This window comes from Theobroma umbraticum, unplaced genomic scaffold, assembly GCF_002168275.2.
Source record: "Theobroma umbraticum cultivar Fairchild unplaced genomic scaffold, ASM216827v3 scaffold_147.0, whole genome shotgun sequence".
NCBI classification, from domain to species: domain Eukaryota; kingdom Viridiplantae; phylum Streptophyta; class Magnoliopsida; order Malvales; family Malvaceae; genus Theobroma; species Theobroma umbraticum.
This window is the reverse complement of record NW_018397259.1, coordinates 5,741,434-5,768,116: the sequence shown is the minus strand read 5'-3', so window position 1 is coordinate 5,768,116 and position 26,683 is coordinate 5,741,434. Positions and strand designations below refer to the sequence as shown.

At 31.6% G+C, this 26,683-nt stretch overlaps 1 protein-coding gene and 1 pseudogene across 1 annotated transcript; both read right to left on the bottom strand.

Moving 5' to 3' along the window:
• Positions 1-7,869: 7,869 nt before the first annotated feature.
• Positions 7,870-10,180, bottom strand: LOC110415248 (benzyl alcohol O-benzoyltransferase-like). Its single transcript, XM_021426840.2, has 2 exons — positions 9,668-10,180; positions 7,870-9,192 (listed from the first exon to the last, which is right to left on the bottom strand). The coding sequence occupies exons 1-2, from the start codon at positions 10,115-10,117 to the stop codon at positions 8,128-8,130; spliced, it is 1,515 nt and encodes a 504-aa protein (XP_021282515.1). The 5' UTR covers positions 10,118-10,180; the 3' UTR covers positions 7,870-8,127.
• An 8,578-nt stretch (positions 10,181-18,758) lies between these two features.
• LOC110414878 (benzyl alcohol O-benzoyltransferase pseudogene) lies at positions 18,759-21,987 on the bottom strand (annotated as a pseudogene).
• Positions 21,988-26,683: the final 4,696 nt, after the last annotated feature.

Sequence of the window (26,683 nt, the reverse complement as noted above, 5' to 3'; positions counted from 1 at the left end):
TAAGAAAATCGTTAGACATCGCACTATCGTCAAAACACCACATTAAAATGGTATTGTAGAATGGGTGAAGAATACAGTTCTGGAAAGAGCAAGATGAATGCTCTCTAATGTTGGCCTACTCAAAGTATTTTTGATAAAAGCTATTAACGTGGCTTGCTGCTTGGTAAATCGATCTCCATCAATTGCAATTGAATTTAAGACTCTCGAGGAAGTTTGATCTGGTAAGCCCGTTGATTACTTTACACTAAGAGTATTTTGTTGTCCTGTTATGCTCATGTGAGTGATGGTAAACTTGAGTTGAGGGTGACGGAGTGTATATTTCTAGGCTATGCATATGGGGTGAAAGGTTATCGGCTGTGGTGTACTGATTGTAAGTTCCCTATGTTTATGGTGAGTCGGTATGTTACCTTTGACAAGTCTACATTACTTCGTGGGATAAAGTCTAGGATTGCAAACACATCAAACCAGGAAGTCAGCAAGCAGGTGGAGCTTAAAATCAATGCTCCTGTGATAGTGCCAGATGATAGTGAAATTTAAAATGAACTGTAAGAGGTACAAGAATTGGAATCTCAATGAAGCATTGGTGATTTTGATTCTTATGTTTTATTTGTGGAAGTAGAGAATAATGAGCCTTTCTCTTATCGTGTGACAATTACTTATATTGAGTCCTCTCAGTGGCTAACTGCTATGAGTGAGGAGATTGAGTCTTTACACCGAAATCAAACACGGGAGCTTATGAAACCACCTAAAGGCCAGAAAGTTATGGGATGCAAATGGGTCTTCATGAAAAAGGAAGGGATCCTAGGGGTTGAAAGTTCTAGATTCAAAGCACGACTTGTGGCAAAAGGGTATGCACAAAGAGAGGGAATTGACTACAATGAGGTATTCTCTCCAGTTGTGAAGCATAGTTCAATTCGCCTGTTGCTTGCTATAGTGGCATATTTTAACTTTGAGTTGGAATAACTTGATGTCAAGACAGAGTTCTTACATGGTGAGCTTAAAGAGCAGATCTACATGCAACAACTTGAGGTATTCGTTGTTCTTGGTATGAAAGATTGTGTGTGTTTACTTAAAAGGTCATTATATGGCTTAAAACAATCTCCTAGGCAATGGTATAAAAGGTTTGATATGTTTATGGAGGCACATAGGTATACTAGAAGTGTATATAATGGTTGTGTCTACTATAAAAGGCTTCGAGATGATTCGTTTATCTATTTATTGTTATATGTGGATGACATGCTTATTGTTACTAAAAATATGTCAGACATTGATGTTTTAAAGGAGCAGCTTAGTGGTGAGTTTGAGATGAAAGACTTAAGTGGTGTGAAGAAAATATTAGGCATGGAAATTATCAAAGATAGACAAGCATCGAGATTATGTTCGTCACAAAAGAAATACATTCAAAAGGTACTACAACGTTTTGGAATGCAAGATGCTAAGTTTGTGACTACTCCGTTAGGACTACAGCTAAAACTTTCAATTGGTTTATCACCACAAACGTAGGATGAAGAAGAATACATGACGCGTGTTCCTTATGCCAATGCAGTGGGTAGCATTATGTATGCTATGGTATGCAATAGGCCTTATATTTCACATGCTGTCAGTATGATTAGTAAATTCATGGATAAACTAGGAAAAAGACATTGGCAAGCTATGAAGTGGATCCTTCGATATTTAAAGGCACAATAGATGTTGGCTTAGTGTATGAAGAAAGTGCAAACACTAGTTTTAATGTGGTTGGCTTCTCCGATTCAGATTTTGCTAGTGATCTAGATAGTCGAAAATCTCAAACAGGGTATGTGTTCACTCTCTCAGGGTCTACAATTAGTGGGAAAGCAATTCTTCAATCAACCGTTGCTTTGTCTACAACTGAAACTGAATATATGGCTATAATCGAGGTAGTGAATAAGGCTTTATGGCTTAAGGGCTTGGGTAATGATCTTGGCTTTGAACAAGCACATATAGTTAGGTTTTGAACAAGTCAAAGTGCTATACATTTGACCAAAAATCAGATACTTCATGAGAGAACCAAAAACATCCAAGTCAAGTGTAACTTCGTTTGTGAGATTGTTTTTAGGAGTGACATTGTAGTGAAGGAAATAGCTATAGATGAAAATCTGACAGATATGTTGATTAAGTCAGTTTTTGGAATAAAGTTCAAGCATTGCTTGGACTTGATCGGTGTTCATAGTGCTTGAGGCCCTTAGGGGCAGTGGCGGTGTCGACAGAGTTTGGTTCATAAGGTAGAGCTTGGTGGATTCAAGCTTAAGGTGGAGATTTCTTAGGATAGTCTTGAATTATAGTATGATTAGGATTATTTAATTCTAATTAAACTAGTATACTTTATTAAAATAGTGTTTAAATCTAGTTAGACTAGAATAACATATCCTAATTATATTAGAATAAGATTATTGTATTTGGCATTATAAAAAGATCATATGGGGTTAAAGAATAGTCATCACCTCGATTTAGAGAGAGTGGTTTGGGTGTACATGGGATATGGGTTGTGAGTTTGAGATTGTTCTTGCAATATCTTTATTTTTCTCTTAATGAATCTTTTTCTTTTGCAGTGGCCGTAGACGCAGGTCATCAAAAGACCGAACCACATAAAATTTTTGTATTCTTTTGGATGTGCTTGATTTTTTTTTATTGATTAAATAAGATCTTGAGTAATTCGTTAGAGATAATTTCGTAATTTTCACAACAAGTACTCAAAATAAACATATTGTACAAGGCAGTACTTGGCTAAACATTATGCTTCCCCTACTGTATGAAGTGGATCAAAGTCTCTTGTACCAATAATCCTTTTAATAAAAGTGAGTAGAAAAAAATTAACTTTTTAATTAAAATAACTAATATATCCTTGGATTTTATTCACCAAAAAAATTAGTGTTGAACCATGATTTATTGGCATTGCTTGAGAAAAAGTAGAAAATAAAGAAAAGATAGAAGCTAAAGAGAAGTAGCAATAAGGAAAATTTTTAATTAAATAACTCTTCATTGTTGTTTAAATGAATAAAGAGAAGAGAAGCTCCTTTCGTATCAAATCAAAGACAAGGCTCTGCCAAATAGCATGTTAATAATTATAGAAAGCAGTGATTATAGCTTGCTTAAATTATGTTGAAGTAAGTTGAGTTTTTTTCTTTTGATAAGAAAAGTAAAATGAGTGTAAAATGATATTCAATTACTTTATTTACGTAAAGTCAAATGATAGATTATCAGACGAAATATATTATTTTGAAATGAAATATTTATTTAGAGTATTGATAAATTTGAAATAAATTAAAATAATATTTTAAAATTTTAAAAATATTTTACCTTTCAACTAAAGTGACAAAAGGTACGTTACCGTTTTGTTTATAACCATATCTTTAGACCAGAACTGGTGGGCTGCTGTAAGTGGAAGACAGTACAAGTGGAAGTTAAAAAGGCCAGGCTTGGGCAGTCATTTTCTCCTACGGCCTTTTCTAATTGCTCGGTGTTTGTCAACAAGTCAAGCGCAGACGCTCACTCACTCAGATAAAATATAATACTTGAGATGATAAGAATAGTTGAACCAAGAAAAGACCGTAAACAGAATATTCCCTCTTTTTTATTAAAAAAATCATTTTCTCGGGGGCTAGTGAGACTTAATGGTTTCTTATGTCACTAAGATATCACGTAATACTATTCCTCCTTTTATTTTCTTTCTTTATTTTTTTATTCTTAAAATTATGTATTTTTTAAATACTTGATTTTTTTTTGTTATATTCTGATAATATGATAAATGAATCCGAAAATTTAGTGTAATATGCCAGGTATTGCTCAATTTATTTTATAATGATCACTTTCTAAATTGAAATCAATATTTTTATTTCGTTGTTTTTGAATTTCACGAATTGTATATCACAATCCTTTTGAAATGGTTATTATAATTTATTTTTTAGAGTTCTAAAAGTTTATACTTATGGCTATGATCACTAACAACAAAAAAAAAAAAATAATTATTTTGTACTCATTTAACGTTTCGAGAATTTTAGTTAAATTCATTCAATTTTAGATTTTAATATTTTAATTATTAATTTTATAAATATTATTATTTTAATCACTTATCATTTTAAAAAATTACAAACCTTTTATTTCATGTCAGATGCTCCGTCACTAGTCATATTCAAGATCATGAAAATATGTTATCTTTTATAATCAAGTGAATAAAATTATAATATTTGTAAATATTGATGATTAAAATAGTATTTTTTAATATGAAACAATTAAAGTAGAAAATTTTGAAAACTTAAGTGACCGAAAAAATAAAATACTAAAAAAAAATGATCTAATCACCTCTTAATGATGTCATTAACGTATATTTGCAATAGTTATAAAATTTTAAAAAATGAAAATCATTGGAGAAGAAAGTTCATCATTCAACGAAAACGAGGTCCACTGCTCTGAATCTTTGCAATGCTTTTTCCAAGAACTTGCCTTTTACCTGGAATATTGGAGCTTCTTAGAAGTTAGGAAAATCAAGGTTTTGTCAAACAAGAAGATACCCATTACAGTCATATGATGAACATTAGTAATTTGGATGGAAAATCACTCCTTTTCCTTGATGTTCCCTTATGCCAGAAGCCTAGAACAACCATTTTGCCTTTCTTTTTCATCTCTTGGTCCAAAATAAAAAGAAAATTACATCGAAATATTTATTCATTTATTTATTCCAAATGATCAAGACTAACGGGAAGTTGCTTGGAACTTTTGCTCGGTTGAGCTGTAACTTCAGAATCCTAATCCATTCGCATAGTTGAAGTTAAAGAATACTCAAGGTAGTTAATTCACTCAAGCCTTTCTTAAACTGATCAGGGCCTTCTTTTTCTTAGTCAATTCCTCTTCTACTTCCTTTATTCTAATTTCTTACTCAACATATTTCTACAGCTTTTCAAATAATAATAATAGTACAAGGTTTTTTTACTATTTAAACTTTTGTCAAATAAAGATTCCTCTATCTTTTTGAACTCATTTCCAGAGTAATATATCATCTTTATTCTAATGACATATTACCATAATTTGAGGGGTTTCAAATTTTGAAAACTAGAAAAGCTCATAGAATAGAAGTCAATTACTCCGTCAGAAATGGTGAAGAAGACCAAGCTTAGGTATGGGAGAAATGTCAGAATATTTCTCATTAAGGTAAATACTTTACATCAGGGTATATATATCTATACAGGTAGTTTAACAGAAAAGAGTAAAGTTAACTTCCTAACTAACTAATAATTATCAGCTAACTAATTTTTAAATACAAGTGAAACGGTGAATTTTGTATGCTATTCTAAGAGTATGCAAAGCCTTGTTCAAACGGTGCACTTTGAGCCCTTGTTTGTCTTTTTTCTTCACTGTCGAGTATCCTGGCTTCATAGTCATGTATTTGTGTTTCTCTTGAACACTCATATGCACCCTTTATTCATCAATTTCATCTCTGATATACTCCATGTTCTCTTCCCCCAAGCTATTGAGATACTGATATGTCGTTAATTGAAAAAGGTATGGTTTCCAACCATGCCCAAAAGCTAGCCAAAACCCCGTCACCTTGGTAATTGTTATGCACTTGCTTCGATAAAAAAAGGCTACAAGACTTTATTATAATGAATTTTTGTTTTTCTTTTTTACATAAAGAGATTAATTAGGTCTTGAGGTATAAAGTTGGCATTGTCAACAGAGTCAAATTAAGGTAAATTGTTGCATATAAATCTAAAACAAAATACAAACCAGGGACAAGAACAAGATACGTTAGAGAATTAACTACATCAAGTAATCCGCTTCTCTGTTTGGAGCTGAGTTCTTTCCTCTTTTGCCCCTTTGAGGAGTCATCTGATGCTTTCTGTGGTGGTGCCGCCTCGGGTGTTTCTATCTGTTCTCTAGTTCTGAACTAATCATCTGACTACCCCTATAGTGGACCACTGCTGATGGTGAATGTGGAGGGCTGCCGCAACTCCTTTGCTTCTTTTTTTTTTCTGTGTTACAGATTAGTTTTGTGGTCTTTGGGGTTCCACTGGGTGGGTTCTTACTTTCCTATTTGTGGCTTGTGAGACTTTTCATTACTCTCACCAGGTGAATATTTCTTTTATGTTGGAGACCATCTCTCTTTTTAACTGATCTTTTCCTGATTAGCTCCCAAAAAAATTTCACCTTGAGAGAAGAGGAAAAAAGGGGGAGCAGCCTCAATTACTCAACCTGAAAAGACCACCAATAAAACATCTTTTCTATTTCTTATCAACACAAAACCAGATCGAGAAAGTTGGAGGTATTAATTCTTATCAATGGATGGGGTTTATAATGGGTGTGTCCTAACTTCATGGAAACACTTATAAAGTATTGGGATGAATGTCTTTGGTGGGGGATATCTAGGAAGAGTGGAATGTGGTTTTTGAGGTTACCCTTTAGTTCATTTTACTTGCTCGCGATGATACAATTTTCAATGACAAAGCTTGGGATGAGAGAAAAATTTTGTTTTTAATCAAGATGAGATCTTTGTCTTGGGCGAAAAAGATGTGAGGGTAGTAAGGAGATTGATAATATTGGATGGTGAGTGACATCATGGAAGTGTAGAAAGAATGCACAAGTTGGTAGCCTACAGATCGACGTGGATGAATCCTTAAGAGGAAAAACCAATTCGATGGGATGTGGGGGAGCAATCCCTGACCATAATGGTAAGGCGCTAAGGTTATGGGTTTATTTTTTTTTTTTGGACCATTAGGAGTACAAGACTCTAATTTTGTTGAGCTAATAACGACAGTTAAAAATGCTATGACAATATGTTTTCCTCCTCTTCATGGATGGCTGTTAAACATTTGATGATTGAGTCCGATTCAAAAGTTGGAATGTCATAGATATGCAATGAATTATTGAGACCATGACACCTACTGAATGTCTTAAATGACATTGATTTACTATAGAGGCATATTGGAGATATCAAATTTTGCCATACATCTAAGACTCACTGGCGAAATTTGGTTTGAAAATGTAGACATGTTTTTTGCTTAGTGGTAATAATGTGAGTGGAAGGAGTTAAAACCGTTTAATTGTTAGTATGGATATGTAAGTTAGTTAATTGAGTTAGGCGTTTGTTGATTTATTCTTACATTTATTCCCCTGGTTTACCAGTGAAATGTATCCTGTTTATCATGACTATAATAAAAACTTTTATTAGCCAAGAAAAAAAAAAACTCGCTTGACTTATTTGATTAAATGATTATATATTGGAATTTTGTTTTCGTTTTGCCCATCTTTTAAAGTAGAGAATGATTGAAGCTCGGGTTCTCTTTTGGTGCTTGAAAGGCTGCCCGATGCTTTTAGGATATTTCACTCACTCTAGCTAAGGATACTTGTCTATTTGATAACTATTTTTGTGTTTTACGTGGCAAAGTTGTGCGTGCTGGGTGCTAGTTTCTGTTCTCTAGCATTATATTTTCCTAGCATTGGTTAAGTCTTAAGCTTTGCTCTTTTGGTGTGAAGCGTCCATTTTTGTTATGGCTGCCAGGTTCTCTGGACAATTGTTAAGGTTCTCTTTTCCTCATTTACCAACTATGCCAAGAGAGTCTTTAGTAGCAAGCTTAAGACTGGCATTGCGATGAGGTGATTAATACAATACTTTTCGAAAAAGAAAAGTAGAGAATGACTTTCTTTTGGGAAGAATATATGTTGGTTCCTAATTAAGCATGAGAATACTTTTATATTTGGTCCTCCAACTTCTTAAACTTGTAACTACATTAACACTATACATTAAATATTTCAATTCCCTGCCATTATGAATAATGGATATGAACTAAAATTGACACCTAAGATCAATGTGATTAAATTTGTTGCCTCCGACAATATAAAAATTTACTAGTAAAAGAAATTTTTTTAAAAAAAAAGCACCATTCTCTCCTTTTTTTTCTTTTTCAAAGTAAATATACAAATAAAGTAGAACTAGATACAATTATTTAAAAAAAGAAAAGCTCCTAAGAGATTACAACATGGATTTTGTCACACATTAGAAAACCGATAATAAAAAAAACAAATAAAGGTGCCTGTCATCAAGCTAAATGATCTTTAAACATGGTGAGAGTAACAAATTTGTTTGAAATGAGATTAAACTGTGATGGCATAGAATCAGTTAAAATTTCTCCCAACTCTAGTTGTTTTGTCTTCGGACAAAATTCCGTTCTCAGCTCCAGCTGCGGCCTTGTCCTTGGACAAAATTTCACTCTCAACTCCAGCTGCGGCCTCGTCTTTGGACAAAATTCCGTTCTCAACTCCAGCTACAACCTCGTCCTTGGACAAAATTTCATTCTCAACTCCAGTTGCTGCCTCACCGTTGGATAAAATTCCATCCAGTTCCTTAACAAAGCTTTCCATTACTGGGGCTGGCAAGCAAACTGGCACCACAATCCCACCCTCTCCTTCCTTGTTCTTGGATGGTATATAAAAGCTTATTATATCCCCACCATAGGCTGGTCCACCAAACTCTGCCTCACCCCATCCAAAATCAACCTCTCTGAACTTGGCACGTGTTAAATCTGACCCCAAGAAGGACCGAACTGTGTTAACATTTGGCCGACCTCTTATCACCATCAAATCAGCCGTCGATTTCATGTACTCTTCCGTTATCTTTGCCTTGGCCTGTCTCACTAGCTCTATTGCGTATTCCATTGGATTTTGGCATAGTTGTCCTGCAGTCGTTAGAGCCGCTGGGTAACCGAGTGCATTCCCGTAAAATCCTGACGGTAACGGAGGATTAAACTTGGACCGTACATTGACAATGCAGATGAAGCGAACATCGTCGTTAGGGCCAAGTTTCAAGGCTTTCGTACGACAACGCCATAAGCATGCAGTTACGATATCGAACGTTGAACAACGGAGGTTGTGAGGGACAAATCTACGAAGAGCTGAAATTTGAGTTGGTCCAAAGAAAAAAGAGCGATGAAGCAGGTTGTCTGGCATTTTTATGCCATTTGTGATAGTGGCATTGTCGTACTCGTCATGAACACATGTTATGAGTGGTGAGTGTCGAGCATTCAAGAGGTGCCTTTCCCAAACCGGTGGGGTTGAGGGAGCAAGTGCACCTCGTGCCATTTCCCCCATGGCACACATGAATTGGATTAGCCCAACCGCGTCACTCATGGTGTGGTTAAACCGGTGGGCGAAGATGAAACCACCACATTTCAAGCTAGTCACCTGTTTAACCAAAGTCACTTTAATCTTTTATATTTTTCGTAGAATATATATATATATGAGAGAGTACTTTTGCTCTTTTTTTTGTTTGAAATTTATTTATAAGTATCCTGGAAACATATGTTATTACATTTAAATTTTAAAGCTTTTATTATAATATAAATTTAAATTGATGCTCGCTAAATATAAATCTTCGTTTTTGAGTTTATATATGTTAAAATCATTCGTTAAAAAACTTAACTTAAAATATTAAATACATAATTAACTTAGTTACTATTTAGAGAGTTTTTAATGATATCTAATAAGTGATCACAATAATAATAAAAGTTCACGTCTACATGTGACGAAATTTCATTTAACTTACTTCTCAATCCTTGTATGAAATTAAATGAAAATTATATCTTAATTTGAATATAGTTAATAAAAGGTCGAATCTTGAAATTAGAATAAATATATATTTACTTTATAAAATGTATACCTGAATTTGCAGCAATGGGCAATTTAGTATTTCATTGGAACCAGGGACCTCATAAAGAAGCTCCTTATAGCATGGGAATGGTGGGTGAAGTGAATCACCAAATTGATCAAGTGTAACATCAGCATCAGCCTGAACAAACAGCACACCTTCTCCGGTGCAATCCACCACAAGCTTGCGGTTTGGCCCTTCCCTTAGTCTACCAGCATATGGATAGTAAAACACTAGGGTTTTCGCAAGTGCCTCCTTTATAATACAAGCGGGGTCCTTCCCTTGCATGGAGGGTTTGAACCGATAAAAATGGATCCCTCGAATTTGGAACCGGTGACCCTCTTGGTCATCGATGTCCGACAGTAATTTAGACTCACGAGGGGTAGGCTTAGCCGGGACGACTAGCTCGGGTTCATGCCTTCGGACTGTAAACACTAGAGAAGTGGGTGGTAGCAGTGCCATGACTAGAAATAATGAAAAGGCTGAATGAGAAGATTTAATGGAGGCTTTTCCTTCGTATTTCAATCACTATGTTGTTCTCGTCTTTATAGGCGAATTTTTATTTTAATTTTTGTTGCTCAGCCATTTGTCGGTGAACAATTACAATAAGATTTATGAAATATATATGAACGTGTCTTAATTAGATCTGGAGAATCATTTGCCACCAAGTGTTATACGGACCACCTAATAAACTGGATAAAATGAATGTCGAGTCTAGTCGATAGACAAGGCATATGTAGAAAAACGTTAATCTGTCACCTTCCCAAAAAAAGAAAAAAATTACAAAAAGTTAAATTTAGTCGGACAAGGTCCCACAGTAAATGAAAAGAAAGATTAATCTGTTGCGTTCCAATAATCCCTTTGATAAGTAGTAATTGGAATTAACTAGTTATTCGTGTGAAATTCATCAACTATTGGATAATTTAAATTAAGAGTAAAATATCTCAAGCCCTTTAAGTATTACATTAATTCATTTCATATTCAATACTCAAAATAAACATATTGTACGAGGCAGTACTAGGCTAAACATTATGCTTCCCCTACTGTCCGAAGTGGATCAAAGTCTCCTGCACCAATAATCCTTATAATAAAAGTGAGTAGAAAAAAAATTTTAACTTTTGAATTAAAATAACTAATATATCCTTCGATTTTATTCACCAAAATAATTAGTGTTGAACCGTGATTTATTGGCATTGCTTGAGCAGAAAGCAGAAAATAAAGAAGAGATAGAAGATAAAGAGAAGTAGCAATGAGGAAAATTTTTAATTAAATAACTCTTCATTGTTGTTTAAATGAAAAGAAAGAGAAGAAAAGCTGCTTTCCTAACAAATCCAAGACAAGGGTCTGCCAAATAACATGTTATTCTCAGTAATAATTATAGAAAGCAGCGATTATAGCTTGCTTACAGTATGTTTGAGTAAGTTGAGTTTTTTTTTTTTTATAAGAAAAGTAAAATGAGTATAAAATGATATTCAGTTATTTTACTTACGTAAAATCAAATGATAGATTAATAGTAAGATTTATGCATCTTATGAAACATATTATTTTAAAATGAAATATTTATTTTAAGTATTAATAAATTTGTAATTAATTAAAATAATATTTTAAAATTTTAGAGATATTTTACCTTTAAATTAAATTAACGGAAGGTCCTTTATCATTTCGTTTACAGCCATATATTAGACCAAAACTGGTTGGCCGCTGGAATTCAATGCACAAGCACATTTTCCTCCCTCTTTCAGGGCGTCCTCAAACGTCAGCGGAAGTCACTTTCTCAGTGACTGCACAACTGAAATGTTAAAAGGACCAGGCTTGGGAAATCATTTTCTCGACAGCCTTTTCTAATTGCTCTGCGTTTTGTCAACACGTCAATCGCAGACACTCACTTATACAGATAAAATATAATACTTGAGATGATAAGCATAGTTGAACCAAGAAAAGACCATAAACATAATATTCAACCTTTTTTATTAAAAAAATCATTTTCTTGGGGGCTGGTGAGACTCACTGGTTTCTTATGTCACTATGATATCACGTATTACTATTCCTCCTCTTATTTTCTTTCTTTATTTTTTAAATCTTAAAATTATGAATTTTTTAAATACTTGATTTTTCTTTTGTTATATCCTGATAATATGATGAATGAATCGCAAAATTTAGTGTAATATGTAGGTATTGCTCGATTGCCTCTATAATGATCACCTTCTAAATTGAAATCAATATTTTCATTTGAATTGCACGAATTGTATGTCACAATCCTTTTGGAAGGGTTATTACAATTAATTTTTTAGAGTTTCAAAAGTTTATACTTATGGCTATGATCATCAACAACAAAGAAAATATAAAAATAAAATTATTTTGTAATCATTTAACGTTTCGAGAATTTTAGTTAAATTTATTTAATTTTAAAATTTAAAATTTTAATTATTAATATTATAAATATTATTATTTTAGTCACTTATCATTTAAAAAAATAACAAATCTTTTATTTTTTCTATTAGTGATGACTATTTCAAATTGTAAGAAATAAAAAAAGAAGTTGATTAAACAAAAATACTTTTTTATAATTTAAAAATTACCTTATAAAAAATATTAAACTTGTTATAAATAAATATGTAAATGTCGAATATGTTATAATTCTAAAAGTGCAAACCAAGTCAAACAGCCCAATAGGTAAACTATAAGAAATGTAATATGATTTGAACTCGTAGATAAAATTAGTTAGGATTATGATTCAAGGGATTCTTGGTTTATAAATAGGTCTCTCACTTCATTTGTAAATACATACTTAAATAAAACCTTTTTACATCCTCTAAATACTTTTTCTCTCACTAAATACTTTCTCTTATAGTTGTTCTTTCAGATTTATTTCATAACATGTTATCAACATGATCCTCTTTGATCTCTCAAGTTTTGAAATTATTTTATTTTCATCATTTTCAAACTTCAAAAGGATTTCAATGATTTGATTTTGATTTATAGTTTTAGCAAATCAGGTAAGTGTTGCTATTATTTTGTTTTCATCATCTCCAAACTTTAAAAGAATTTCAATTGTTGGTCTTTAATTTTTGATTGTGACAAATCAAGTAAGTCACTTGATATCCTTTTAATATTTTCATTATCTAAAAATCAACCTTAATATGAATTTTGCTATCATATAATATATATTATATTCAGTCCCTTAATTGAAAAGTGAATTTTTTATTATATAGCTATTAATGAAAAATCATAATGTCCATTCCCTGAAGTGAATGTGACAAACGAGCTACTAATAAAAGAATTATAAATTTGCCCATTCTTTGAAGTAATGCGACGTTATTTAATAATTATGATCATGTTCATGAATCTATCTATACTCTGAAATGAATGCCACTTCATTTAATAATTTCGATCATGGATGTAGAAGAAGTCGTTATAATAATTTACACTATTATTATTTTAATTCTAAGAATAATTTTAATACCATGAAGTGGATGGATAATTTTACTATCAGATTCTAAAAATAATTTTATCATCAGAAGTGGATGAATAATTTTACTATCAAAATCTAAAAATAATTTTACCTTCAGAATCTAAGGATAATTTTTCCACCAAAAGTGGGTGGATAATTTACCACCAAAAATGGATGAATGTCATAACCTATTAAAAAATGAATAATCTACTAGAAGTGGATAAACCATCATATGTGGATCACTCATCAAAAATAGATGTATACTTATAACCTACCACAAGTAGATGAATACTTTGAACGCACCAAAAGGGGATGTGTACCTTAACCCACTAACTTACTAGAAGTGGATAACTCATCAAGAAGTGGATGAATACTTGTAACCCAACATAAGTGGATAAATAATGAAAAAATAAAAATGAAAAGAATAAAAGGAACATAGAAAATGTATTGTCGTTAATGTGGCATGAAAACCATTGATTGCATACTTATTGTATGTGTTGAATTTTATCAAGCATCATTGAAAACTAAAACATCTTGTGATAATTATAATCATGGTCAAGTTCATATAGCACATCAAGATATTTATCCACCCTAAAAGAGGAATTGATTATATGATTGGTAACGGAAATATTCATTGTTGATTTTCTTGTCCTGAGAGAGGAATTGATCATTTAATTGATAATAGGAATATCCGATAATAAACTTAACAATTATTGGTATATTTTAATATAACTATATTATGAAGATGTTTTAATATGTTCTTATTATATTTTTAAATGATATATTCTTATTATGTATTTTAATTATATATATTGAATTATATATGTTTTTATTATATATTTAATGATATGTTCTTATTGTATATGTTTTATTTTATTGAAGAAAATATAGATATTCATCTTGTTGGATTTAAGATCAATGATGTAAATATACGTCTAGTAGAAATACACACTATATTTAAAGACAATAAATATTTTTTCTACTTAACAACGAATAAAAAATCAATATCAATTCAATATATGGTAGTACAAAATTAATTAAAGACTCAAAAAGAGCTAATATTTTACTATCTTGAGGAATAAAGTAATAAATGATGTATTATTTTCTATTAAGCCTCAAAAAAGTTTATTAAGTTTCAAAGATATTCGTCTAATAGATATCATATTGACACAAAAAATGAAAGAGATAATTAATATCTCTATATTATATCTATTATCTCAAGTAAAAAGCGTGTATTGGAAAATAAATTACTCACTCTGTTCTTTGAATTAAACTACAAAAATATTAGAAAGCCATAGTAAACTAGAAGTTTACTCATGATTTTAATATTTAGCATGACCGGTTGGACCATCCTGGACTAATAATAATACAAAAAAAATGATTGAAAATTTATATGATCATTCATTGAAAAACTAGAAGATTTTTCAATCTAATAAATTTTATGTGCTGCTTGCTCTGAAGATAAATAAATTATAAACTATCACCAGTTAAAGTTGAGATTGAATTCCCTACGTTTTTGAATAATATCTAGGGTTATATGTGGATTCATACATCCACCATGTGAACCATTTAAATATTTTACGATTTTAATCGATACATCGATTAGATGGTCACATGTGTGCTTATTATCAGTTTGTAATTTGGCATTTGCAACCATTCATTTGCAAGCACATTTTTCTAGTTATATAATTTAGATTATTTGTCTTGACAATGCTGGTAAATTTACATCTCAAGCCTTTAATATTGCATATTAGTTGGAATAACTATTGAACAATCTGTTGCTTATATTTATACACAAAATGGTCTAGCAAAATTATTTATTAAATACTTTTAACTAATTGCAAGGCTATTACCTTTGAAATTCAAACTCCCAATGTCTACTTAGGGGCATGCCATTTTGGATGTAGCTGCATTTGTATGCATCAGGCTAAACGAGTTATTATAAAGTCTCCTTATACAATTGGTTTATGGTTTTTATGGTCAGAAACTAAATATTTCTCATCCAAAAATTTTTGGATGCGTGGTATATGTTTCAATTATTCCACCACAATGTACAAAAATGGGTCCTCAAAGTAGGTTATAGATATATGTTGGATACTAATCTCCATTTGTAATTAATATTTAGAATAATCAATAAAAGATTTATTAATGACAAAATTTATCAATTGTCATAATGGTGAAATAATTTTTTCAACATTAAGGGGAGAATAATAAGCAGTTGTAAAAGAAAATTTCTTAGAATGAATATCATTATCTAATTTTGATCCTCGCACAAATTAATATAAACTTGAAATTCGAAAGATAATTCTTTTCCAAAATATAGTAAATCAGTTGCCAGACGTATTTACTGACCAAAAAGAATAACTAAATCTTATATACCAGCTACAAATGTTCCTATTAGCATTGATGTCCTTGTAGGACGACAAGGCATGCCAAAAGTGTCGAGACCAATCGGTTCCAAAGATAAAATTTTAAACAAAAAGAGCAAATATTTAAGATGGTCAGAAAGAGAAAGTAGAAACTCTAGAAGAGACCCTTGACAGAATTGATAAACATTCTAGAAGAAATTTAGGAACATGAAATCAGTGAAAATAAAAAAATCTCAATAAATTATGTCATGATGAGAAAAGATGAAACTAGTAAATAAAAGTCGACGATATTTTGTATATAATATAGAGCTTAATATTGTGAAAGAAAAAGGAGGATCTTGAACCTACATCTATTGAAGAATGTTGACAAAAAATGATTAGCCAATATGGAAAGATGCAATTAAGGAAGAATTGAATTTATTTGCAAAACATGAAGTTTTTGGACCTGTAATCCGTACATCAAATGGTATCAAATCAATGAGATATAAATAAATATTTGTGCAAATATGAAATGAGAAAATGAAATTATAAGATATAAAGTACGGTTTGTCGCACAAGGTTTTACCTAAAGATCTGGTACTAAATATGAAGTGACATATTCTCTATAGTGGATACAATTACAATTTTATGTTAACTAATCTGGCAATATATGAAAAGATTCAGATGCGTCCAAGGAATGTAGCTACAACATATTTATATGGCTCATTTAATATTTATATCTATATAGAAAGCCTGAAGGATTTAAATTGTTTAAAGCACAAAAATTTAAATTTTTGAGAAATTTACTCGATTAAATTAAATAAATTTTTATATGAATTAAAACAATCTAGATACATGAGATATAATTGCCTTAGTACATATTTATTAAAAGAAAGCTATAAAAACCATCCTATATGCCCTTGTATTTTGTAAAAGGGTTGAGATATAAATTTATTATAATTACCGTTTATGTTGATGACTTGAATATTATTGAAACTTTTGAATAGTTATTAAAAGCTGTACATTACTTAAAAAGAGAATTTGAGATGAAATCTCTTGAAAAAAATAATGTTTTGTTTAGGTCTTTAGATTGAACACTTACAAATAGAATTTTGTCCTTCAATCAAATTATATCGCAAAAATACTAAAACAATTTATATGAAGAAAGCATATCCATTGAGCTCACCAATGAGTGTAAGGTCACTAGATGTGAAAAGAGACTTTTTTCGACTTCGTGAAAATAATGAAGAACTTCCTGATCCTAAAGTACCGTATCTTATTGGAATTGGAGTACTAATGTATCTTGCTAGTATTATATGACTTAATATATCAATTGCTGTAAATTTATTAACAAGATACAATTTTTCTCCAACTCAAAGACGTTGGAATTGAATTAAACATATACTTCGATATCTCCAATGAACAATTAATAGATATGGGCTTATATTATTCACATGCATCAAAATCGAATTTAATTAGTTATGCAGATGCAAACTATTCATCTGATCCACATAAAACTCGATCCTAAACAAGTTACTTATTCACATATGGCAATATGGCTATTTCATGGCATTCTATAAAGCAAGCTATAGTTGCTATTTTTTCTAACCATACAGAAATTTTAGCAATTTATGAGCAAGGCGTGAATGTGTCTTGTTAAGATCTGTAACTTAACATATTCAAGAAATATGTGACTTGTCAACTAGGAAAGAAATTTCAACAATATTATATGAAAATAATATTGCTTGTAGAACATAGTTAAAAGAAGGATATATTAAAAGCGATCGAACAAAACACATAGTTCGTCAAAATTCTTCTTCACTCATAATCTCCAAAAAAATGATGAAATTAGTGTTCAACAAATTAGGTCAAGTGACAATCTAGCAGATTTACTCAGCAAAACCCTTCTTATTGTAATATTTGAAAAGTTGATACAAAATATTAGAATTCATCATTGTAAGGATCTTTATAATGAAATTATCATGGGGAGTAAAATACGCACTGTACTCTTTTCCTTCATCAAGAATTTTTTCATTGGGTTTTTCTTGATAAGGATTTTAATGAGGCAGTATTTCAAAAATGCATTCTTGAAAAAATTATGTACGTTTTTTCTTTCACTTGGATTTTTTTCCCATGAGATTTTTTCCTTTTAAGGTTTTAATGAGACATATTCTTAATACAATAAACATTGAAGGGGGAGTGCTATGAGCAAATATATGAATGTCGATTATGCTATGACTCAAGAAATGCAAATCAAGTCCAATAGTCCAATAAGCAAGATACAAAAAATGTAATGTGATTTGAACTCATAGATAAAATTATATTAGAATTATGATTCAAGGGATTGTTGGCCTATAAATAAGTCTCTCACTTCATTTGTAAATATATACTTGAATAAAATCTTCTTACTCCTTCTAAATACTTTTTCTCTCTCTAAATACTTTCTTTTATATTTTTTTATAGCTGTTCTTTTAGATTTATTTTAAAACAAAACTTATTTTTTCCTCTTTCTTCCTCACTCCTCTAAAGCACAGAAGACATAAAATTTTTTACTTCATTTTCCAAAAAAAAGAAAATGAAAATATTTAAATATTATTTAACTAAAATAAAAATTATAAAGAAAATTATTTAATATTATTATTTGAATATAATAAATGTAATAAAGAATATTATTTAGTATTATTTAAATTTAATGAAGAATATATTTTGTCTTTTAATATTAAATATTATTTAATTATAATAAAAGGTTTAATTATCTTTTAATACAAAATATTATTAAATTATAATAAAAATATGCTTGTATTTTGGTGAAAATATTATTTAATTATAGTAAAAGGTATTTTGATTTTATTACTTAGAATTTTTTATCTTTTAATAAAATAAATTTTTTAATTTTAATAAAAGATATTTTTATTATTTATCACATTTTCTTTAGTTATTTTTAAAACTATTCCTGTCAACCAATCATTAGAATAAATAATAATAATAATTCATATCTTATTTCATTTCCATGAACCAAACTATATAATAGTTATTTCTCCCTTATTCTAGTTCTATAGAATAACGATTTTATTCTCCCTCTATTTCATTATGCAAACCAATCTCGCATTTGCTTCCTAGGATTTGCTTTTAGCTAAATCTTTTTTTTTGTCACCAATTATAATCTTAAAATACTGTTAATCACAGCACAAAACAAACTCCTAGCGACACGAGATAAAATTCCTATGTTGAAAACAGCATCAGCAAACTATTCCTCTAAATATTCAAAACAACACCGAAAAGATTAAATATATGATTATTGAACTTACCCCTGTAACAAGTTACACCTCACGAAGAGAGAGGTTAGACCTTCTAAATTCTTCAATTTTTCAACTATCCAATGTTCACTAGAATTAGCAAAAAGACCAAGATTCTTGCCGAGACTCCAAATTTCTTTTGCCTCTTCAAAGATCCGATTACTTTTGTTAATAAAATCACCATCCAATAAGGTTCCATTCATTATCTTCAGATCTTCAGCATCTACCCCTTGATGCTTCTGTTTTCTTCCTCTTTTACAATTGTGTGCGTTACTTTCGTTGCTTTCCCTCTCAACTTCACTCTGAAGATTTCATTTTCAATATTCATCTTGGACGACAAAGAAAGATGAGAGGAAATGGGGTTTGTTCCAGCTCTTCCTCACAACAAGACACCAAACAATTAGTGGCTCTTCTTGTTCAAAACAAGCCACAGACTCTTTCCTTTCCAGGCCTATATCGGAAATAGACTTGTCACCAACATTTCTATTATTTTTTCATCTTTTTCCCCATGTCATTCTCTTTCCTTCTGCCAGCCACCCATTCCTACCGGTACTATCATTAATGATTTTAGATTTTTCGAAAGCATTTTCCATCACAATCACCGTCTGCTAATGGTTTCCTATCGTTGGCATCTGGAATGGCGTCATTAAACTCCGGAGTACCCTCTTAAAAATTCTTCTCCACCAGCTTTTTAGCACAATCTAGTTCAAGTTTTGATCCCCACCTTAACATTATCTTCCACCTCCATGATGAAACAAGGACTTTGCAGAGAATCTGTGTGCTGAGAAAATGTCTTTCTTTTTTTTTTCTTTAGCTTCATTCACCTGTTTACCAACACCATCAAAAAACACAAAACCATCTCCCACAAGTAATTTACACTCACACAAATCTGATAAATCTTATTGGCAATCAACAAGTCAATGACCTCATCGATCTGTTTCTTCTTATGAGTGAAATTCTGGCATTTTGACGCTTTAGTCTCAAGAGATATTAATTTTCCCCAGACATTGGCAATATTAGAAAAGGAACTATAGTCTCATGCACGAACAAGAACTCCATACACAACTAACCTATTTTTTACTGTATTTGGTAATAAAGTTCTCAAACCACACTTTTTAACTGATTGAGTGTTGCATATAATGTACTACCTCCTTCAGGGATAGATGGTGCTCCGAAACCCTTTAAAGCCTGTGCATAGGTTTAGACGGAGCTCTGGAGGGAGCCTGGCCCAAAAATGGGTTGTTCAAAGAATAAACGCACGAAATTAGAGAAATAGGCTTTAGCCCGGCCAATGAAATTGGTTGAGCTTAAGCCACCTCATCCTTTTTCTCTAACTTTACTTTATGGTGGGAGATTTTTTATTTTTTTTTGTTTTGACCTCATTTATAAATTATCATCCAAGACAATTGTGCAAATTCCATAAAATAAAAATAACCAAAATTCGAATACAATTAGTGTATATGTATTTTTTTCCTTCGTTTAAAGGACTGACAATTTTGCAGTGTTATCGATCATCATCTATTCATAACAATTGTAAACATTTAGTGCGACCAAAATTATCGAAATTTTTTCATAAAAGAATTCGAAATTCAAAGATAATTAGTATATGCTCCCTTTTACCTCATTTAAAGAATTTCTAAACTTTTGTTTCCCTTATTGATTATCATCTTATCATGACAATTAAAAAAATTCAATGTAACAAATTAAATTATGAAAATTTGTTCTTAAAAAGAATATTGTGAAAATTCAAAGACAATTGGTGCACAACTAAAAGAGAAACTTAATGAAGTGAGATGTAAGACATGAAGATGAGGATAATTTACAAAGCAAACAGTTAATGGGAATGACACCATTCTCCTTATGACGCAGTAGGCACCCATTACTTCTACAAAAGTAGATTGAATGAAACTGGAATTACTTTGACTAGCAGATGGATGATCCTTTAACATTCTATTCAACTCTTCAACAAATCTTTCCGTAGCTGAAGACGGCAAGTAAATTGGCACCACAAGCCCATCTTCCCCTTTCTTACTCCTATGAGGTATTTGAAAGCTTGCCACCACTCCTTTGGAAGGTTCACCGTACATTGCCTTACCCCATCCAAAATCAAAATCGGAAAACTTGGCATGTCTTGCGTCCGAAACTAGGTAGGCTGGAACCAAGCTAGTGGGTGGTCGCCCCTTTGTCACCAAAAAATGGGCCACCGATTTCACATACTCTTCAGTCACACTTACTTTGGTTTGCTTCAGTAGCTCTATTGCGTATCCTAATGGGCTTTGGCATAAATTTCCTACTATTGTCACAGCTACAGGGTGCACAGTTGCGTTCCCGTAATATCCCTTTGGCAATGGAGGATTAAACTTGGAGCGAACATTGATAATGCATAGCAAGCGAACTTGTTCATCAGGGTTGAATTGTAAGGCAAGTGTCCGGCAATACCATAAGCAAGCAGTTAAAGACTTCAAATGTGGAATAATGGTGAAGAAAAGGAACATATCTACGGATGGCGGATATATCAGAGGGATTGAAGAAAAATGAGCGATGAACTATGTTTTTTAATGAGGTGAAGATTGTTCATGATTTTATATCATCTACTTTGTCGTACTTATGGTGCGTACATGTGACTTGTGGAGGAGTTCGACAACTTAGGAGATGCCTTTCCCATACAGGTGGGATTGAAGGAGAGATTGAAAGAGGTAGAAGAAGAATTGGGAATTCCCTAAGAATTTCATTTCTCGAGAGAGTTAATTTTTACAATGGTTTTTCACTCTACCTATATACAGACACTACAAAATAACAACATGCTAACTAAACTAACTTTAATAATCAATTTACAATATAAACATGATTAATGTATACTTAAGACTCCCCCTCAAGATGAGGGTGTATGTTATGCATACTCATGTTGCTAGAGAGTGAAGAAAAAGGACCACGTTGGAGAGCCTTGGTAAATAAATCTGCCAACTGCAACTTGGTATGAACATATGTAGGAGAGATGACACTTGATAAAACTTTTTCCCTTATGAAATGACAATCTATTTCTATGTGTTTGGTTTGCTCATGAAAAATTGGGTTCTTACAAAGATGTAGTGTAGATTGATTATCACTATGTAAAGAAATAGCTTGCATATGATTAATGCCCAAATCCTTTAGTAAACACAGTAACCAAATTACTTCATAGGTAGTGGCTGCCATTGCATGGTACTCTGCTTCAGTATAGCTGCTAGCAATGACCATTTGTTTCTTGGATTTCCAACTTATCAAAGAACCACCAAGGAAGATACAAAAACCTGTGACAAACCTCCTAGTATCAAGACATCTTCCCCAATCACTGTCACTATATGCTTGTAATTGTAAAAAAAAATTAAAAGAAAATAAGATGCCTTTGCTAAGAGCACCTTTGATATACTTGAGAACTCGAAAAGCAGCATGTAAATGACTTTGGGTGGGTTTATCCATATATTGAGATAATATATGAACAACATAGAAAATGTCACGTCGAGAAAAAGTTAAATATAGAAGCTTACCAACAAGCTGCCTGTAATTAGTTGCATCAACTAACTGATCAGTGTCTGTAGCTTTATTTAACCTATGATTATAATCAATAGGTGTAATGATAGGCTTACAACCAAGAACTCCATATTCTGTTAACAAATCAAGAGCATATTTATGTTGACAAATAGAGATGCCTATTACAGATTGGGCAGTTTCCAAACCAAGGAAATACTTTAATTTGCCAAGATCTTTAAGCCTAAATTTGGACTTTAAGAACTCTATAATTTGCTCAGTAGCATTGGAGGAGGAGCTGGCAATAATGATATTATCAACATGCACAAGGAGGAATAGTATCTCATCATTAGTTGTTCTTTTAAAGAATAAGGAATAATCAACTAAAGACCGACAGAAGCCAAACTCCAATAAAACACTTGTGAATTTTGCATTCCACTATCCAGAAGATTGTTTAAGCCCATACACAGACTTGTGTAGCTTGCAAACTAACTTAACATTAGAAGGAAACTCCCCCTTAAGTTGATATCCTTGTGGAAAAGTCATATAAATATCCTCATCAAGATCCCCATTAAGAAATGCATTATCAATATCTAATTGGGTAAGAGTCCATCCTTTGATGGTAGCTAAGGCTAAAAGCACATGAACTATTAATTGTTTAGCAACAGGGCTAAATGTCTCTTTATAGTCAAGACCCTCCTTTTGATTTTTACCCTTTACCACAAGCCTAGCTTTATATCTTTCTACTATACCATCAGCATTGAGTTTAACTTTATAAACCCATTTACACCCAATTGTATGTGAACCATGAGTTCAAGGTACAACTGTCCATGTCCCATTGGCTTCTAAAGCATCTAATTCAATTTGCATTGTATTGATCCATTGATCATATTGAATGGCTTGATGATAATGATTTGGTTCTGGAATTTTAGTCAGTAAGATGGTAAAAGCTTTATGTGAATGTGAGAGTTGCTGTGGTGATAAGTATTGGGCGATGGGAAGGTTTGTGACACTGTTAGCATGGGAAGGTAATTCACAATCATAAGCTTCAAGGTATTTGGGTGGTTTAATGACTCTAGAACTTTTCCTAAGAGTAGGGTTAATGACTCTAGAACTTTTCCATAGACTCTAGGACCTTATATAGTTTGTGAAGGAATTTATGTATACACAGCGCACAAAAGACAAATCACATGTCTAAACCCAAACCAAATTAAAATAAGCCATCCAACCTAATTATTTTAAATCAAATTAATGGCATTTAATTTATTCACCAATGTCAATGATAACTAGCTTGGGTTTAAATTGATGTATTTAATTTAATAATAAATATATGTACCACTTGTTCAAAAGTCAATTTTGAATCTTTCTTCTCTCCCAAATTTTACTTATAAAAAAAAACAAATTTTACATAGTAGTCAAACCATATCAGAGCTTATTGTTAATTATTATACTATCATTTACTTTTCTTGATAATTTTAAAAATAAATATTTATATGTTTGATAATGTATTAAAAATTTTCTAAATTATAATATTTTACAAAAAATATTTGGCTAAAAAGAAAAAAGAAAAATATAGAAAGAAATATTAATTAAGCATAGAAATTTACTTATCATAATTGTTTAGTAAGAGCATTATGTAAAATATTTTTAATTATAATAGTATTAAATAATTCATAAATTAATATTTGTACAAAATTTCAATTATTTGAGCTTCAAATTTTATAACTTAAATATATATATTTATCTATAATCATTATTTAAAAGTAAAAAGTAAATATTCATGTACAACCATATGATAACAAACTCAAGTATAACAAATTTAAATACTATGAAGACACTAGAGTTACTCAGAAGAACAACAAATTAAGAAGGGAATGATAAGGGACAAATTTCGTTCTTTACACTATGGTTGGTAGGAAGGACGAAAATGGAGGAAAGGGAAAAACGTGAGTAAAGAAAAATGGAAGGGAGGAAGGAAAATCATATTTCTTTTTTTGTGTTTGGTATGTGTGATACCCCACGTCTTACATCAAATATGAATATGATTGTTAAAACTTATAGAACAAGCTAAATTCATCACTACTAGTAACTTGAACTTAAGCTTTTGAAGATCACGCGGTTTAAGTTCAAAAAGTTACTGGATCATTGGTTGAACTTAGATCATTACAAATGGTATTAGAGCCTATGCTACCTCAATGTGGGCTTTCACTTTACTCTGATGAGATCTTAGACTTGTGGATGTGATGTGTGGCTTTGATGAGGGTATCAAGGATTTGAGTGAGTGGGATTGTGATATCTCACATCCCACATCAGATATGAATATAATTGTTAAGACCTATATAACAATCCAAATCCATCACTATTAGTAATTTGAACTTAAGCTTTTGAGAATCAAGTGATTTAAGCTTAAAAAGTTACTAGGCCCAGTGGTTGGACTTAGATCGTTACATATCAAAGATGAAAAATAAAGGAAAAGAAAGGGATTAAGGGTAAAATTATTAATTTAAGAGAAAAGGATTTTTCCTCTCAATTTGGAACCATTGAATTTGGATGGAAGGAAAAGAAGCAAATCTATAACATTGGGCATTCCTTAATAAATGGATCTGGCATTATAGTGATGAAACGAACAACTTTTGGAGAGTTGTTATACAGAAGAAAAATTGTGAAAATCCCTCTGAGCTTGTTCCCCATATGAGAGTGTTACAAACCTTTTAAAATGTGGAAAAATGTCCTTTTTCACTTTCTCTAGCTAGTAATTACTTTAGTGTTTTATCTGTAAGTATGAGCATTGTAATAGGTGATGGAAACAATATTCGTTTTTGGCATGACAAGTGGATTGATGGTACATTAATTAAAGATGCTTTCCTAGGTATTTCGCTCTTTCTATCAACAAGTTAGGGATTTTGAGTGAATTTGGCTTTTGGGAAAATAATGAGTGAAAACAGGACAGTCAACTTCGATGAAATATTTTTGATTAGAAAAAAAACCAATGGAACTTTCTATTGCAGACTATTGGTGAAACTGTTTTAGGAAGCACTCTTTATCATAAATTTGCTTGGAAGGGCATAGTTAGTGGTTCGAATTCAACTAAGTCCTTTTATGAGACTATAGTGGATAACATTGGGAATAAAAAAAGTTTGTGGAAAGAAGTGTGGGTTAGGTTAGCTTCTATTGAGGTAAAAATTTTTAATTGGCAAGTTTTACATCAAAGCCTAGCAGTGAAAAATGAGCTGATTAAAAGGGGTTTTTGTTCGTAAATGCTTTTGACATATCTTAAAGATGAAAAAATAAAAATTTCGACTGTAAGATTTCAAGTTGTTTTATTTTGTTTTCAAGTTTCTTATTTCATCACAAATCTTTGTTAATTTAATTAGTTCTTAATTACGATATTTAGAGTAAAGTATATAATACTTGAACTTATAGGTGTTCATAACTAATTTGAAAATTATATGAAAAATACAAACAATTGATTTGAGGGATTCAACTGATTTTTTTAATTAAATGTATCTTTTATTTTTCCGCTGTGTTATGCTTTTAATCTCTTGATTAATTTCATGTTTGAATATAAAGCCAAATCTCAGCAGTTTTATGAATATTGAAGCTGTATGCTATGGATTATGTATGAGAGAAATGGAAACAACGGATCATTTGTTTTTTCAATGTGAGGTTACTTGGAAGATTTGGGCTACATGGTGTGGTATTTTAGGGATCAGTTGGATCAGTTCGGGCAATGCTTGTTCGTTCTTTTCAGCTTGGAATGGTGTGCATTTTGACAAATTAGGAAGAAATGAGGTGTGGAAGATGGGATATTTGCAATACTTTGGTCGATATGGTTGCAAAGAAACAAGTTGGTATTTAATGAAAAAAGGTGGGACAGTATCCAAGTTTTCGAACTTGTTAAGGTTAGAATGTCACGGTGGACTAGATCTAAGTAGGAAGAAGAAACCAGGTCCTTTCTAGATATTTTCAGAGCCCCGCAGTAGATCACTTTGAATACAAAAGCTCTAAAGAAAAAACACATTGCTGAGTTGAAAGCTCCTGATCAGGGTCAGCTCAAATTTAATACTGATGGGATTGCTAGGGGAATCCCTAGAGAATCTAGCATCAGTGGTGTTCTTAGGGATTGTCAAGGTAACATTCTTATTTCCTTTTGCACAGCCATTGGTATGGGAGATGCTAACATTGCTGAACTTTTTTCTATCAAAGAAGCTCTTCTCATCTTTGTAGCCACTAGGTGGATCGATCATCACCTTGTCTTAGAAAGTGACTCCATTACGGCTATCAAGTGGGTTGAGTATCCTGATACTGCACCATGGAAACATAGGAAACAAATTCCTAACATCATTAACCTGATTAGTAAGCTTAAAGAATGGCATATTCAAATCCTAGATCCGCAAATAATGTTGCGGATTCTCTTGCCAAGGAA

Bases quoted from the DNA above. Each gene is read 5' to 3' on its own strand.
- LOC110415248 (XM_021426840.2), bottom strand. From the start codon at position 10,117: ATGGCACTGCTACCACCCACTTCTCTAGTGTTTACAGTCCGAAGGCAT. The intron at 9,193-9,667 runs GTATACATTTTA...TTGGTTAAACAG, and splicing joins GCCCATTGCTGCAAATTCAG to GTGACTAGCTTGAAATGTGG.